Genomic DNA, 16,736 nt, shown 5'->3' on the forward strand with positions numbered 1-16,736 from the left:
ATTTGATGCTTAGGAAAAAAAAAATGGGATTTAAGCAAGTTGATATTTAGTAATCTTAATGCTTTTTGCTGCTCACATCCCTTTCTGTTAAGTAACAGATTTTTTACACTTGATAAAGGGACATAACAACCTACATGACACACCACATAGCCTAATAGAAAAACTATTTGCAGGTAGGTATAAAGGCTGTGTGCTAAGGTAGTTTTTTTGCAGGAACAGAATTCATCACAATAAGCACTGATGATCAACAAAACCAAACAAACAGAAATCATTTGGGAAGTATCCACAGACAAAAACCTTAGGCTTGAAAACTTGCTAAGCCAAAAACTACCATGTTAGTATTTTAACAAGGTATAGCCAATTATGTCCTGGGTTTGAACACAAGTGCAGCAATCCTACCACATGAAGCATAAAAGAAGGAACAGAAGAATCAAAAAAACCAAAACAGTGACTACCTCCATTGTGTTTATAAACTTATTTCCTTCTTGATAACTCACAGTATATTTGATGGAAGAGGGGCATTTTTAAGATACATAGTATATACAAATGCTGGATACTTGTGAAATGAAGGTGATGCACCTATACACTGTAAAATGACTAGCAGTTTTGGGAAGTTATTTTTTAATGTTTTCATCCAGGTGATTGGTATCAATTTCTATCTGCACTTAATTCCTGGAAACTTACCGGTTGATATACACAGCTGAAAAACAACACAAGAACTATAACAACTCACTGACACTAAAAAATAAGTTGACATCCTTTCCATTTTAAGGCATGGCCCACTAAGTATTTTTCTGAGAGATACATCCCTACTGCTAGTTCAAGGCCACTAGTTCCTGCCCTATACACCACAGATATGGGGATGATTCCCTTTTTCTGTTTTACCTAGGCATATCTTAATCCCTCAATTTTCTTTTCTTTAGACTAAACAACACCAGTTGTTTTTTTCCTGATTAGTCTCCAAGCTCTCTCCTGGACCAACGTCAGCTCCTCCAGGTTTTTCCTAGAAGCGCAGGGATTAAAACAGACAATCCACCTGAGACAGAGAAATGGGAAAAGCACTTTACGGAAAGGCTAAACTTCTGCTTCTGCTGCATGCAACATTATCCTTTTTGCTACAGCACTGAAATTGTTGAGTCATGTTTACTACCTTCACATTCACTTCAAACCCCTGAACCCTTCTTAATGTCACTGACTGTCCTAGAAAGAGAGAAGCAATCTATGGATAACCCAGCACTTGTACTCACAGAATCATTGTCCAGTTTCTTCAGACCATTCCCCCAGGATCATTTTGAATTCTAATCTGTCCCTACAAACACATTTGCTGTCTTTCCTAATTTCATGTAAAGCACATTTAACAAGCCTATATTCTTCCTTCACCCATAGCCCTTGAGGATTTACACAAAATAACCTCCAACTCTGACAGTGAACTACAACCAGTCTCTGTTAGGTTTTCTAACCAGCTCTGCATTTACCTACAGTATTTTCATCATGACCACACCCCATAAGTGCATTTACCTGAATATTAAATGACAGGACTAAAATTTCACTAAAATATATTTTGTCAGTTATTTATCTAATTTCTTTCAATTTGATAATTTATTGATTTAAATTTAAACTCAGAAACTGTAACCCATCAACAGCTTCGCCCCTCTGCTGAGTATCACTATTCACTGGCCAATAAGAAAGCAATAGAGTTCTTCCACTTATATATATAAAAAGAGTACACAACGTTAGAACTGATTCAAGGACAGAGACTAACACTTTCTGAATTGACTTGTGGTTAGTAGGGTTTCACCTGGAAACATTTAGATTTCAGAGATGTTTACACATGCAAGGCACCTTAGCCTGGCACAAAAACCTGAGACAGCAAGTAGCAGAGGTTTTTCAATGATTCAAACCAACCACACCATAAATTCACTAGGTGGCACTGCACATCAAGCTGAAGTAATTTCTGTATGACCAGAAATTCTAGAATAGATTGGTAAAGATACACCATGATGAACAGAGTATGTGCACATATTTGTTGTTTCACATAATTATTTCTTACAATAAAGCTATTGGAGACTTCTATCTGAATCAAGGATGATCTGTTTGTCAACATAATTTGCAGTTTCAGGAACTAAGTAAAACTCACAAGACCTTGTAAAAGCTACTTTAAGTGTATGTCTATTAAATTCAAAGTCATACATCTTTATATGGGAATCACAATGTAATCATGGGATTAATTACTCACAGAAATAAGGGCTATAAACAAAAGCATCTGAAAAAACAGATAATATAATAATATATCATATATAGCTGTGATAAGACTTTTATAGATACTGCCATGTAAAGATGTGGGCTTACAGGCTTAAATCCATACCCAGTTAGCATGGTACTTAGGCACATTGATTTACACACACACACACCATCTAATACAAGGATTTCAGTAAATCCTTTACAACATATGTGAAGATTGTATTCAATTAAGGTCATGACATGAGAATTATGAACTATATATTCATCCTCATAAGGAATAAAAAAGAAAACTAAAAGTCAACCCTTTTGCTGGAGAGTTGTGAAAGACTCCTGTATGATTTGGAAGTGTTTCTGGTCTCCAATATACAGTATTTGCAAAATAGCTGTTATGTACCTTAAAAATACATAATTACATTTGCATAACTGCACTAACGCATGGACAAAGATAATTTCTTAGATAAGGAGAATATTCAAGAATCACGGACAGTATAGGCATGGACCTGTTCAGATCACTTGCCCCTGATGAGGAAGCTGTAGTGTTTCCAGTGCTTCAGTATTCTGCAATGTGTTGTAATACATGTGATGATCAGAGGGCTGGAGCACCTCTCCTATGAGGACAGACTGAAAGAGTTGGGGCTGTTCAGTCTGGAGAAGAGAAGGCTCTGAGGTGACCTAATTGTGGCCTTCCAGTATCTGAAGGGAGCCTACAAGAAGGCTGGGGAGGGCCTTCTCAGGATATCAGGTAGTGACAGGACTAGGGGGAATGGAATGAAGCTGGAGGTGGGGAGATTCACGCTGGATGTGAGGAGGAAGTTCTTCACCATGAGAGTGGTGAAGCCCTGGGAATGGGTTGTCCACGGAGGTGGTTGGGACGCTGTCCCTGGAAGTGTTTAAGACCAGGCTGGACGAGGCTCTGGCCAGCCTGATCTAGTGTGGGGTGTCTAGTGGGGTTGGAACTAGATGATCCTTGTGGTCCTTTCCAACCCTGACTGATACTATGATACTACGATGTATAGCATATCAAAAAGCAATTCTGATGCACAGGGCAACTTTATGTGGAAGGAAGGAGTTGGCATGTGAGTGAAACATACCCACTTGGTGGCAATCAGTTGAAAGTAAGAATCATACTATCAGAACACCCTTAGCATGAAGTGCAAGGACTGTGCTAGGGCTCTCTGGAAATTTGAGCAATCAGGAGGCTGCTAAAACAGCTGAACTGGCCACACTTTTTCTGCGATGAATTCTAAGTGATACTTGCATAATGCAAAGCACCGTAACCTTTAACTGGTGTGGTAACTTTAATTTCAAACAAATTCATTGAAGGCAATAGAGCCTGTCACCTAGAAATTATCTTGTACTTAGGCTGTTACTCACTTCCAATACAAGTCAAGATGTAGTTTTGCATACGTAATAGAGAGGAAAAAAAAGTAAGGCCACAAAGAAATTTTATACAGGGGCAAGTATGTTAACAAACTCACTTTTGTGCTGTTAAATTCCAAAGGAACCTTATCTAGAACAAGGTCCTCCTTTAAAGGCCAGTGTATCGTTTATGCTTTGCAACAAGAAAAGGAAAAGATAATTCAGAGCTTTTGGAAAAGATAATCTAGTGCTTTTCTGCACATTAAAGACATTTACTTTCAGTTCTAACATATTTTTTTATGTAAAGGACATGTTGTCCATATTAAAAATTACATCAATCAATTTTACAGTGAATTCTTAGTCACCTCTGGAAAAAAAAATCACAATGATATAGCAATTCTCTCAATATTAAGAAGTAATAGGACATTTTCTAATACCTAGAATTTCTATAAGAAGACATCGTCTTCTGCCCTAATATAATAAACTCTATTTAATCTAATGGTAGTAGCTATGGAAATCTCATATTGCAAAGACATTGCTTAGCTGACCATTAACATACGGCATGATTCTCAAACTTGGATTCATTTTAACAGGCACAAGCATACCTATGCATATTTACAGTAGAAGCTAAAATAAAGCAGAGTTAATGTTTTTGCTCCTCTTTTGATCCTTAGTTCCCTCAGAACATAGTGCCTACATCACTAGATGTTAAAAAACCATTTGGGAGAAAAGTACGTATCTCTATATAATAGGATTCTTCCATTCTGAAACATTCCCTTTCCTGCACCTAATTCTCAAAAACAAACTTAAACACACTCCACAAAATTCTGTATTCAGGCACAAATAATTTCTTTGAAAGCATGGTGGAAACAACTGTTAAAAGCAGATCTAGTACTGAAACACGAGGCTGGTGACTGGATAGATACAAGGAGATTTATGCATATTTCTCAAGCTAACAAAAAACATCCAATGTCAAAATAAAAAAAAAAATCAACTGTCACAGAATATAGAAAACTGAAGTCACAAACTAAAGCATCAAAACATTAAGCCTCCAAAAAACACAAGCCATTCTTTAACATGAGGCTGTAAGTGTTCTGCAACTCCTTTGTCCATATTAATGATAGGGGTGTTTATTATTTTTGAAATTTAGAGAATCAGCTCCTTTGTGAAATCTACACTATGAAGAATATTTTTGTTCCAATTTTAAACAGATGTTTAATGAAAAGAAATAGAAGTGCTTTACCAGCATTTGCTGGACTACGGTTAACCTCACTTGGACATAGCCTTTAAATTAAATACTTAAGAGACAAAGGTATCCAAATTAATTTTCAGTGACAAAGTAAGCTAATGCATCACTGCTCAATTAGAAGACTACAAACGTAAGTCTGGCCCAAAGCCAAATAATGTAAATGGAAAATCTCACATGAACTTCAAAGAATGTAGGATCAGTCCCTATAATAACAGTATGAAGAACAGTCCATTTTTGGAGATGCAGCTATACAGCAACAGTTAATAAAGTCAGTGTGCTTTTTAGTGGTTGGATGTTCTTTCAGGAAAGAGTTATACTGGCTAGCAAATAGACCAAACTACCTAATGGGCTGTTAGAAAGGAGGAGAAAAAAGAGGGGGGAAAAAAATGGCAGAGAGAGATATAGGGAAAAAAAAAGGGGGGGGGGGGAGAAAGAAAGGAAACAAGCAAACAAACAAAAAAAAAAGGCAAAATGTCCTAAAGTGGCCAGGGCCTGAAGATATCAAGACTGGGAAGAACTCCATATTACAGTCCATTAATCTAATAGGAAAATCATCACCATAGGAAAAAATCTCTAGGTCTCAAGCTATGAAGTTAATTTTAATGTAACCTTTTACAATGCATTTAGAGATGAATGTGCTCAGCTGGAATCCTGTTACTGCCACTCAAGCTGGCCAGCACTGTGCATTCAGAACAGATGGCTGCCCTTACTGCAAGCTTCTGCCTTTGGCAGCAGTGACCATTTGCATGAGACTCCACCAATGACAGTGGATGCTGTCACCTACTAATGAGAACCAAAGATTGCATTCACAATGGATGAAGAACGTGTTACTTGAATTACACCTGTCTGTGAAAGGGTTATCAGAAAATCTATGCTATTTACATACTCACAGAACTGAGCCAGACCAGACCCATTTTCTGAATAATAAAACAGGTTATCTTTATTAAAGGAAATAATCATTTAATGGGAAAAAAAAATGGCAAAACTTATTTCTGTTTCTTTCAGGAAATGTCTGTATGGGCCAGCTTTCACATACCTAAAATCAGAAGCTATCTTTCTGAACAACTAAAAAGTATTCTCAGTCAAGCCTCAAGACAACTGCAGGTTTGTACCTCTTCAATATGTTTCCATTTTTTTCAGAAATGCAGTTTTTTTTCTAGAGTCAATTATTTCACAAAGTCAAAGAAAATCAGATAATGGAATATACAAAAATAAAATATTTAAACTGCCTCTGTAAAGTATGGAAACAGAAACAGTAATAGAAATATTTTCCTTTCTAAATTCTTCAGTAAGAAAAGCTTGAATTTGTTTCTTGAAAAAGTGAAAGACATAAAATTTCTGACAAAATGTTAAGTTGATGGAAGTGACTGAAGTATAAACAGCATTTCCTTCTTCATAGTCAAAGTTACTACAAAATCCTGTATAATGTAACTGTACACATTAGCCTGCATAGAAACAAAAAATGTAATTCATCCTAGGTACCAAATTGAAAAAAAAACAACAAAGGCAAGCACTGGACTCTGTTATTCAGTAATTTACATCAGAATTTATTTTATGCTGCCTAAAATCTACATCAGAAATTCCTATTATTTCACTATCAGGTTGCAGGTGGCAGTCAACAGAAAACATGATGACATTAAAAAAACAAATTCAGAGAGATAACCAGCTGACAATAAAAGGCTATGCTTAGAATAAACCTAAATGAAGTTTTCTGTTTGTTAAAGACAATAATGGGGCTAAACTGCGAGTTACAGTGCTACAGTCAAGAGAAATAGCAGCACTGCTGCCAAATCTTTTAAAAAATTTGAAAGACCATGGATCTAAATGAATGAAATATTTTTTCATTACCACTATATTGAATAAAATACCATTTTACCAAAATAAATATAGCATATAGATAATATTCAACAGTTAAGCAATTTTTTTTCCTGCTAAATGACGTGCGAAGTAAAAATCAAAGTATCGCTGTCAAATTGCAACATGCACTTGTAATTGCACAGAAAACCAGCATCTTAATGCAGTATACTTACATTATTGCATTCTCCCAGGAAATATAGTGCAAATCCATCAGCTTTTGTAGCTGTCAAAGCAATAATAAAAAAAGTAATTGTACTCACATGTGGAAATCAAATTTACACAAGATGTCTGAGGTGAAATCACAGATTCAATTCCACTTAGCACAAACAGCTACAGTTCTAAAGGTGAAGGCCTATTGCTATGTCCCTTGAAAACGTTACACTCCAGAAACACAGAGGTGTACTTGTTGTTTCCTGCATTGTCATTTACTACAGTCTAAAAGATAATGAGAAACAACATCCTTAAGCATCTTTTTCTTATTCCAAGGCTTAATGTCTGTAAATTTAAATCAATACAAAAGTATAGAAGTAACATAAGAATGTGTATTTGCAGTATCATCAGCCAAACAATATTCTCATTTGCATAAGTAAAATAAATAACATTTGTACACAGTAAGCTACATTTTTCCTTGCCTTAAGACAGAAAAATTATAGGAAAATAAGGTGTTACAAACATTGCCATAAAATATGTTTCAAAACAAAACTATTTCTATTTTCTGCACCTGCCCTATACTAAAAACACTGACACAAACATGGAAGTTAGTATTTGCCAGACTGAGATTGCTGTATGAAACAGGGTAAAGTCAAGTTCCTTAAACTCACGAAACTTTAAAGTCAGCCAACCATCATCACTTATTGCTAAAATGAAAACTCTCAAATCAGAGGATATAGCAGTCATTTTTTAAATCTGCTTTACACAACAGACTGACAGCCAGATTTTATGAATGAACAGAAGAATCCAGTTAGTACATTTCAGGGGAGCAATAATTCCTCTGTGTGATCAAATCAATTGGCTTTCTGCATTTTTCTGACCAAAGGAAAGAAGTCCCACTGTGTAGTTACTTGCTTATTACCAACTGTGCCACATCAGTGAGAACTCAGGGCATGATTAATTGTGTTTTGATTTTAAATCTTTCAGCTGTACTACGTAAGCACATGGAGTTATGAGGCATATGAGCACTGTAAAGGAAATATATTTTAAAATCTCATGTGCTTTACTAAAGAAATAACAAACAAAAAAGTGAAAGATAAGCAGAACACATCTCCTGTATCTTCCTGCTTGCTCTGTATTAACAAAATCCAGTCTAATTTGCTGTGAGCTGGGTATCAATATCCAAATAGCCCCTTAAGTAAAATCAGTAAATTGAAGTGGTCCTTTTAAAACATCACATATATAAAACAGAAATATTACTCACCATTACAAAATTATGAAGTAGCAGGTATGTTAAAACCTTTCTAAAGCGTTGACTGAAAGCTATATTGAACAAAACTACTGATACTTTCTATTGAAATTAGAATTAATCCACTCTAGCTAAAAAGAAGTAAAATTACACTTATACTGTTATTTGGAGTATTTTGGGGGGTTGTGTTTAAAACTTTTGATCATGTAGAGTATTTCTTTACTGCAAATAGTTAAACAATGGAATGCAATTTGAGATCATACACAAGATATGCCCTCTTTCAGTAACATCTCAGTTTTGTTTCAAAAGCAGTGAAAATTCAGTGATACTACCGACAGATTTTTCTTTTCACTTTCAATACTGACATTGCAACACCATCATTATCAGAATTGTCTATTCTTTGGTTCATTTAACAGGGCACTGTAATTTTGCAATTGGATACACAACTATCTCCAAGAAATAAATTCACTTAAGTGCAATCAAGGATTCACTGAGAGACAGATTGCAAAGCTCTAAAGAAAACAGTTATCCCCCAATACCTGTCTTTATTAATTAAACTACCAAGGAAATCTGCTATGCCCTGATCCTAAGCAAAACGTCAAGAGACATCTGATTCTCTTTCTCACCTATTTTAATGATGCTGCTCAGTTCATATAGAAGTAGTTGGTTATCTCCTCCTGTATCCAGGCGCTGTTCTATGTAGCTGTTCAATTCGTATACTACACCTTGCATATTCGTATCCTGGTACTATGGAAGTATAAATCAGAAAAACATTTTGTAACAACTCAGATGCGTTTTTCAGCTTTTAAACTTATAAATGTACTAAAAATAATATAAGATTTCAATGCCAAGTCAGTAGTGACTTTCCTAATCCAGCTGCCTGAAGAATTGAGTCATTGCCAAGCAAGAAGTACAGCACTCCACCCTATGTTCCATTAGACATTTGTTGAAAGCATGTTGAAGATATCACTGAACAATTAATAATCACCTAAACTTGGCCAAGTCAAGAGATGTAACAATTATAAAGTAACCTCAGCTTCTTTCTTTTAAACTCCTACTCCACCACGAAAGGAGGCAATTAGCTTCCTTTGCCAGCATCTTCCACCTCAAATTCCTGAATGAAAGAATGGCGTGAAGCACCAGTTTTGAGATGGCAGCAGCAATTAACACCAACAGACTGAAGACTGAAATCATGTGTCAAAATGCCACTGTGGTCTAATCAGCATTTGCTTCAATGGGAGACAACAGACAAAACCAGGAAGAAACTGCACATCAGTTATAGTATTTAGATGGGAGCAATGGGCTACTAAAAACCAGCATGATATGGCTACAAGCTCCTAGGAAAGGAGGGCTTTAGGGACCCAGCTGCATTTGGTTATTCAGTTCCTGAGTCCTGAAACTAAGACCTAAAGGGCTGATAAAATTGGCAGGAAATGTGCATATATAGCATGACAGCATCACAGCCAATAATTTCACAAACAGCAATACTTGGCAGTTAGTAGATTCATTACGCTGCCCCAAACTGGTAATGTGGTAACTGAAGAAAGCAATACTGTCAATTACTTATTGAACCCACTGATGCAGTAAATTATGCTGCTTAAACTGAAAATGAAGCTGGTGATATTTAGATGAATTAATGTTGCCTGAAAGACTAAGACTTATTCTCCTGATCATTCACACTTTAGAGCCAAATGTAATATAAACAGTACTATCAAAAACACCATCGAAGTTGAGTACCAAAGTCTACCCACCACCACCCACATTTATATGCACGTATGCAGCTCTGCTTCACATCTACCTAGATCTTGTCTATATGTAATTTTGGATAAACCTGTACATGTTGACACTTACTGATGGATTAAGCACATAACTTACATGATATATTCTGAGATTCCACTATTACTTTCATACATTTTTATGTACAACACACTATGTCATGAATATAGAGTATACAGCCATATATTGAGGATATGTTCAGCTTGTTCACCTCAAAAAATCCCCCTTGTTCTCATGGGGACTTTAGTTTACTGAATGTTTGCTGGAAATACAACACAGCAGAGAATAAACAATCCAAGAGGTTCCTGGAGTTTGTGGAAGATAACTTCCTGACATAGCTGTTAAATGAGCCTACCAGGGGAAGTGCCTTGCTAGACCTACTTTTACAAATAGGGAAGGACTGGTGAGTGATGTGGTGGTTGGAGGCTGTCTTGGGCTTAGTGATCATGAAATGACAGGATTCTCAATTCTTGGTGACATAAGGAGGAAGGGTCAGTAAAACTGCAACCATGGACTTCCAGAGGGCAGACTTCAGACTGTCCAGGACACTGGGTAAGAGTGTCCCTTAGGAGACAGGAAGAAGGAAGTCTTACAAGGAACAGGGGCCGGCTGACTTCAAGAAGGAAGCTTTAGAGGGGCAGGGGCAGGCTGTCACCGTGTGGTCAAACAGTCAGGGAAGACACCCAGCCTGGCTGAACAGTGAGCTGTGGCTGGGCCTCCAGAAACAAAAGGAGAGTTTACTACCTTTGGAAAGATGGATAGACAATTCAAGAGTTAGGTCATGCAGAGAGAACATCAGAAAGGCAAAAGCCCAGCCAGAACTCAACCTGGCTGTTGCCATGAGGGAGCCATCACTGGAGGTTTTTAGGAGAAGACTTGACGGGGTGCTTGGTGCCGTGGGTTAGTTGCTTGGGCGGTGTTGGATTGGTTGATGGGTTGGACGCGATGATCTTGAAGGTCTCTTCCAACCTGGTTTATTCTATGTATTCTATGTATAACAAACAGGATTCTTAGAAATACATTAACAACAAAATGAAAAGTCAAGTCATTTGATGCAGGGGGGAACATTATTATGATGAGGAAAAGGCTGAGGTACTTAATGCCTTCTTTGCCTTAGTTTAAATAGTCAGATCTATTATCCTTTGGGTATTCAGCCTCCTGATAGGGATTGGAGAGCAGCATCCCACAATCCAGAAGGAAGCAGTTAACAACCTGTTCTGACACCTGAACACTCACAAGTCTATGGGGCCAGATGAGAGAGCTGGCAGAAGAGCTTGACAAGCCACTCCCTGTCATCTATCAGCAGTTCTGGTTCACAGGAGAGGTGCCAGATGATTGGAGGCTTGCCAATGTGACACCCATCTACAAAAAGGGCCAAAAGCAGGATTCAGAGATCCAGGCGTGACAGACTGACCTCAGTACTGGGGAAGATTAATGGAGCAGTTGACCTTGGTTGTGCTCACACAGCAAAGGCAGAATAGCGGTAAGATCAGGCCCAACCAGTATGGGTTCATGAAAGACAGGTCCTGCTTAACTAACCTCAGCTTCTATGACCAGGCAAACTGCCCAGTGAATGAGGAAAAGCCTGTGGACATTGCCTACCTGGATTTTTAATAAAGTTTTTGACATGACCTCCCACAGCATTCTCCTTGAGAAACTCGTGGATCATGGCATAGACAGGTGGACTCGTTGCTGGATTAAAGACTGGTTGGACTGCCAGGCCCAAAGAGTTGTGGGAAATGGAGTTAAATCTAGTTGGCAGACAGTCACAAGAGGTGTCCCCCATGGCTCAGTATTGAGGTCAGTTCTGTTTAACAACTTCATTAATAATTTGGATGAGGTGATCAAGGGCACGATCGGCAAGTTTGCAGATGACACTAAATTGAGTGGGAGCGTTGATATACTTGACGGTAGGAAGGCTCTGCGGAGAGATCTGGACAGGTTAAATTGATGGGCTGCAGTCAATGGAATGACGTTTACCAAGACCAAGTGCTAGGTCCTGCACTTTAGTCACAACAACCCCAAGCAGTGCTGCAGGCCTGGGGAAAAGCAGCCCAGTGGAAAAGGATCTGCAGGTGCTGATGGAAGGACAGCTGAACATGAGCCAGTGGTGTGCCCATGAAGGCCGATGGCATCCTGGCCTAACCAAAAGGAGAAGGAGAGTTGTTGTGCTCATGTGTGTTTATGGCCCTGTTGAGGCCACAGATTGAGTATTCTGCTCAGTTCTGGGTGCCACAGCATAGGAAAGACATTGAGGTCTTCAAGCACTTCCAGAGAAGAGCAACAAGGCTGGTGAGGGATTTGGAGTGCATGTCATATGAGGAGCAGCTGAGGATGCTGGGGTTATTTAGTCTGCAGAAGAGAAGACTAAGGGGAGATCTTACTGCTCTCTACAACTACCTGAAAGGAGGTTGTACTGAGGCTGGTCTTGGTCCCTTCTCCAGAGTAAATGGGTTTAAATTGTGCAGGGGAGGTTTAAGACTGGACAATAGGAAAAACTTCCTTACTGAAAGAGTAAGTGCGGCATTGGAACAGGCTTCCCAGGGAGGCAATGGAATTGCCACCCTGGAGATGTTCAAGCATGTAGATGTGGAGCCTCAGGATATAGTTTAGTGGTCATGGTAGCTGGGTTACAGTTGGATTCGATGATCTTAAAAGTCTTTTCCAACTTAAATTATTCTATGACTCTATAAATCTTAACACATGGTGATGTAATTTTCTCTTGCTCTACATGGATACATTAGAATATTTGAGATCTAGGGTGTCCAAATTGTTCTCAGTGTTTAACAAACTTAACACTTAATAATTCTTTCTATAAATGATGATGATAAATTTTGACAGTGACAAAGGTCACATTGCATGCATGCATAAACTGCTGTATGTCTTTAGTCTACAATACAGCGTGCCATTTCCCTTATTAGCACCATATGGCAGCTGGCAGGGTTCCACTGACTGTCCTGTACGGTGTCCCATATTTACTACTGTACGATTCTTCAAAGGGAGAAAACAATAGCATCATTTCATAAAGGTGGAAATGTTATACTTATGATACAGCCATAAGTAGTTTATATATAAAGGGAAAATGGTGAACAAATGCATGTATTATTCATGTGTTAACCAGTATCTTCACAAGCATCTGTAGCCACATACCCTAAAGCAGCAAATCAGGCACACATGCACGAAAGCCTTTATCACAGAAAAATGCCTTCTCAGAACTTGGAAATGAATATGTATCTCTTAGCCTGTGATGTACAGTCAAGATTTAAACAAACTTCAAAGGTTAAAGCTAATACCTTAAGACAACACATCATACAAATGAGCCCACTGGTGTAATAGCCACAGCAGAATCTTAACTTTCCCTGCAAGTAGCAGTTCCATATGCACAGTAATTATGTAAAAAGTTATGTGCCCTTTATCCTCACCTCTGCAACATATGCTTGCAAGAATTTTGTGAGCAGGGCAAATGATTGCATGCGTACATGTTACTGAAAAGATGGCAGCTTTGTAATTCACACAGTTGTAACACGACAGATTATTACTGACAATCTGAGAATCCACAACTGGCCAGATGAATAGAATTTGAATCATAGTATCAGTCAAGGTTGGAAGGGACCACAAGATCATCTAGTTCCAACCCCCCTGCCATGGGCAGGGACACCCCACACTAGATCAGGCTGGCCAGAGCCTTGTCCAGCCTGGTCTTAAACACCTCCAGGGACGGCTTAACAATTAATAATTCTATGACTTAGATCAATCCCCAGCAGAGAATTACTCTGTCATGCCATAAAATGGTTGTATTTCTATTAGAATGGAGTGAAAGAGGGTTATTTATTTGGTTCCAGGCATTTTAGATTAGATAACCACAATTATGTTTGGTTGAAAAGCCACAATATTCTTTTTGAAACCATGCATTTAAAAACTGAGTAAGTCATCAGCAAACCTCAACACAACCACTATCCAATGTGCTTTTTAACTCAGACCTGTGCATATTTGTTGCAAAATATATTTTAGGAAGGTGATGCCTCAAAAAAATGTAACACTCAGTGGGAAACGTGTATTCATTTGTCATCAGATACAGTGTAAGTGCTGTTTCTTAATTTGATAAGGTACTTTAGTTTGCAATTCAAGAATTAATATTAAACTTGTTTTAATTAATTCATTCTTCCCATTACTGATATTTTTCTATTTAAGATTCGGTGTCTACAATTATTTTGGTATATTTACTATAAAATTCTTAATTTCAGTAACATTACATCAATACAATTCAAGTGGACTAAAAAATGGTTTAGCACTATCTTACCGGCATCATACTTCTAGTAGTTGCATATGTTACAATGCTATGAAAAAGTACTAACCATTAAGAAGTCAAATCCTCTTATTAATCCTCACATGCAAATTTATAAACGGAACAGGTGGATGCTTTGCAGGATTTATAAAAAAACATTTCCAGGATTATTTGTCTTTAGAATATTGTGGCGCAACAGAAGACAGCAACTCATGAGAGGTGATTTAACAATAGCACTGTGACTTAGCTCTAAATAAAGAGGCTAAGAATCACAGTTTATTCCATGAAATGAAATACTGAAATATTATGAGTGAGATAACTTGTAAGCATTCATCCTGAACAATTAAGACATACACACACACAAAATTTAGTATCTAAAGACAATTTTATGTATGACAACATGAAATGAAGATTAATTTCATTGCTTTCACGCTTACAGGATAGCTGTGCCAGGGACATTTTTCCTGCAGAAAAGAAAAAGCCCTTCTGCTACAACGAAAAGTCTTCATTGATACAGCAGAGCGACAGTAAGTGCCAACATAATCCAGAAACTGATCTGTTCTCTGTAACTTCTTTAAATACCTTCTAAATAACAACAAGAATAGCAGGCTTCTATGTAATACTTACTCCCTACTACAGAGCTCTTTCTCCTCAGCAACAATTGCCTGGTTCTGCAACAGAAACACGTCCTTTTACAGACCTCGTAGTGCATGACATTATCACAGGCTAGAAGGGATTAGAATAATTCAACAGCCCCAAATCCATGTAATGCAGAGAGAGATGGCCAAAGGTACTTTGGGGATGCAGAACTTCATTGGATGAGCAGAGAAACAAACAAAAAAAAAAAATTTGCAAACTTAGATAAAAGCCATAAAACACACAGGCTACACCAGAGAGATTCCTCTTGATGTTGTTAAATTTTTACATGTAGTTTAGGCTTGTTAGTCTGATTTCAGAGGATGTCAGACAACCATAAGACAGAAGTCTCTGCCAACTGATGCAGGTAGCCTCTAGCTCACCACAAGGCTATGTGGTACTGCTTTCTGGGAGGTGGCTGTAAAGTACTGTTTCCTTACAGACTCAATAGGAAAGGACAGAAGAGGTGATCTGCCCAGGAAAAAGGAGAAGTTGCTAACCTGTCTTATCAGTTTGCCTTGGAAACAGACTTTTTGGAAAGTAAGACCAATTCTTCTAACAAGCTCCAAGCATTTTCTTAAAATATCAAGGCTCCTTACCCAGCCTTTCAAGTATTATCAAACTAAAATGTAGAGAGGTCCTGGGAAAGCAGTATGAATCTTCATAATCAGTGCTTCGGGTCTAACCCTTGGTGTAATCCCAAGCCCTCCCTCTTTTGTTTGCCATATGAGATGAGCTGGGAGGTGAGGGGCCCTTCCTGTCTCTCACCATCATCTAGGCTGTATGGAAAGAATGTGTGATGAGGACTTACATATGTAAGTTCTTGATGCCATTAATACTGCATTTATAAAAAGAACTCCCAACATCATCACTATTGTATTTCTGAAAAACAAGCACTGCGGTAACAAAAATAAACCAATTTTTTTATGCTTTAGTTGATATATATATATATATATATTAGCATTCCCTTCATTTCAGGCAGCATTACTAAAAAAAATCTATCAACAGTTATCACACTGATTTAAGAGATTTGCCCTATATAATTTTCTGGTTCCCTCCATAGCGTATATTCTGGAAAGTAAAGCCTTTCACACCTTGGTCTCTTCTCCCTAGCAACTAATGATACAACAAGAGGAAATGGCCTCAGGTTGTGCCAGGGGAGGTTCAGATTGAATATTAGGAAAAACTTCTTTACTGGAAGAGTGGTGAGGCATTGGAACAGGGCTGCCCACAGAAGTGGTGGAGTCACCATCCCTCAAGGTGTTTAAAAAATGCGTAGGCATGTGTACAGGGCTTGGCTGAGACAGAGTTAGTTCTGCCCATACCTTCTTTTATTGTGCTGTGTTTTATAATAGTGGTTGGTGTTGATAACAGACCAGTGTTTTGGCCTCTGCTGAGCAGTGTTCACACAGCACCAAAGTTGCGCTTTTCACAGAATCACACAGAATCACAGAATCACCAAGGCTGGAAGACACCTCAAAGATCATCAAGTCCAACTTTGCCAATATTCTTCCTCTCTCCTCAATAGCAGGATGAGAGATGGGCAAAATCTTGGGACACAGATGGTCCAGCTGACCCAAGCTGACCAAAGGTGTATTCCATACCATATGATGTCAACCCAGATATAAAACCTAAGTGTAAGAAGGAATTATCTGGGCATTCATTGATGGTGTGTATTCCCCAGAGCAACCACAAAGTGTGTTGAAGCCGTGCTTCTTGGACAGCAGCCAAGCACAGCTCCTGCTTCTGCACCCGACCTTTGCTTTCGCTTTTCAACCTATTAAATTGATCCTATCCTGACCCATGGGCCGTGCTTTATTTTCCCTCTCCCCTGTCCATCTAAGAAGGGGAGCAATAGAGTGGCTTCAGTGGGCATCTAGCCCCACCCAGGGTCAAACCACCACAATATGGCACTTCAGGACAAGGTTTAAAGG

General features: G+C 38.2%; 1 protein-coding gene across 2 annotated transcripts in view; it reads right to left on the bottom strand.

The window, feature by feature from the left end:
- The window catches only part of PDE10A (phosphodiesterase 10A), a 368,681-nt gene that overhangs the window by 48,811 nt on the left and 303,134 nt on the right, over positions 1–16,736 (bottom strand). For both annotated transcript variants that reach the window (XM_009898929.2, XM_009898930.2), the window contains exons 4-5: positions 8,732–8,852; positions 6,880–6,929 (exon numbers count right to left, since the gene is read on the bottom strand). In XM_009898929.2, the coding sequence (XP_009897231.1) occupies positions 6,880–6,929; positions 8,732–8,852 (171 nt within the window). The remainder of the gene's footprint in view (positions 1–6,879; positions 6,930–8,731; positions 8,853–16,736) is intronic.

Source organism: Dryobates pubescens, chromosome 6 (genome assembly GCF_014839835.1).
Source record: "Dryobates pubescens isolate bDryPub1 chromosome 6, bDryPub1.pri, whole genome shotgun sequence".
Lineage (NCBI taxonomy): Eukaryota > Metazoa > Chordata > Aves > Piciformes > Picidae > Dryobates > Dryobates pubescens.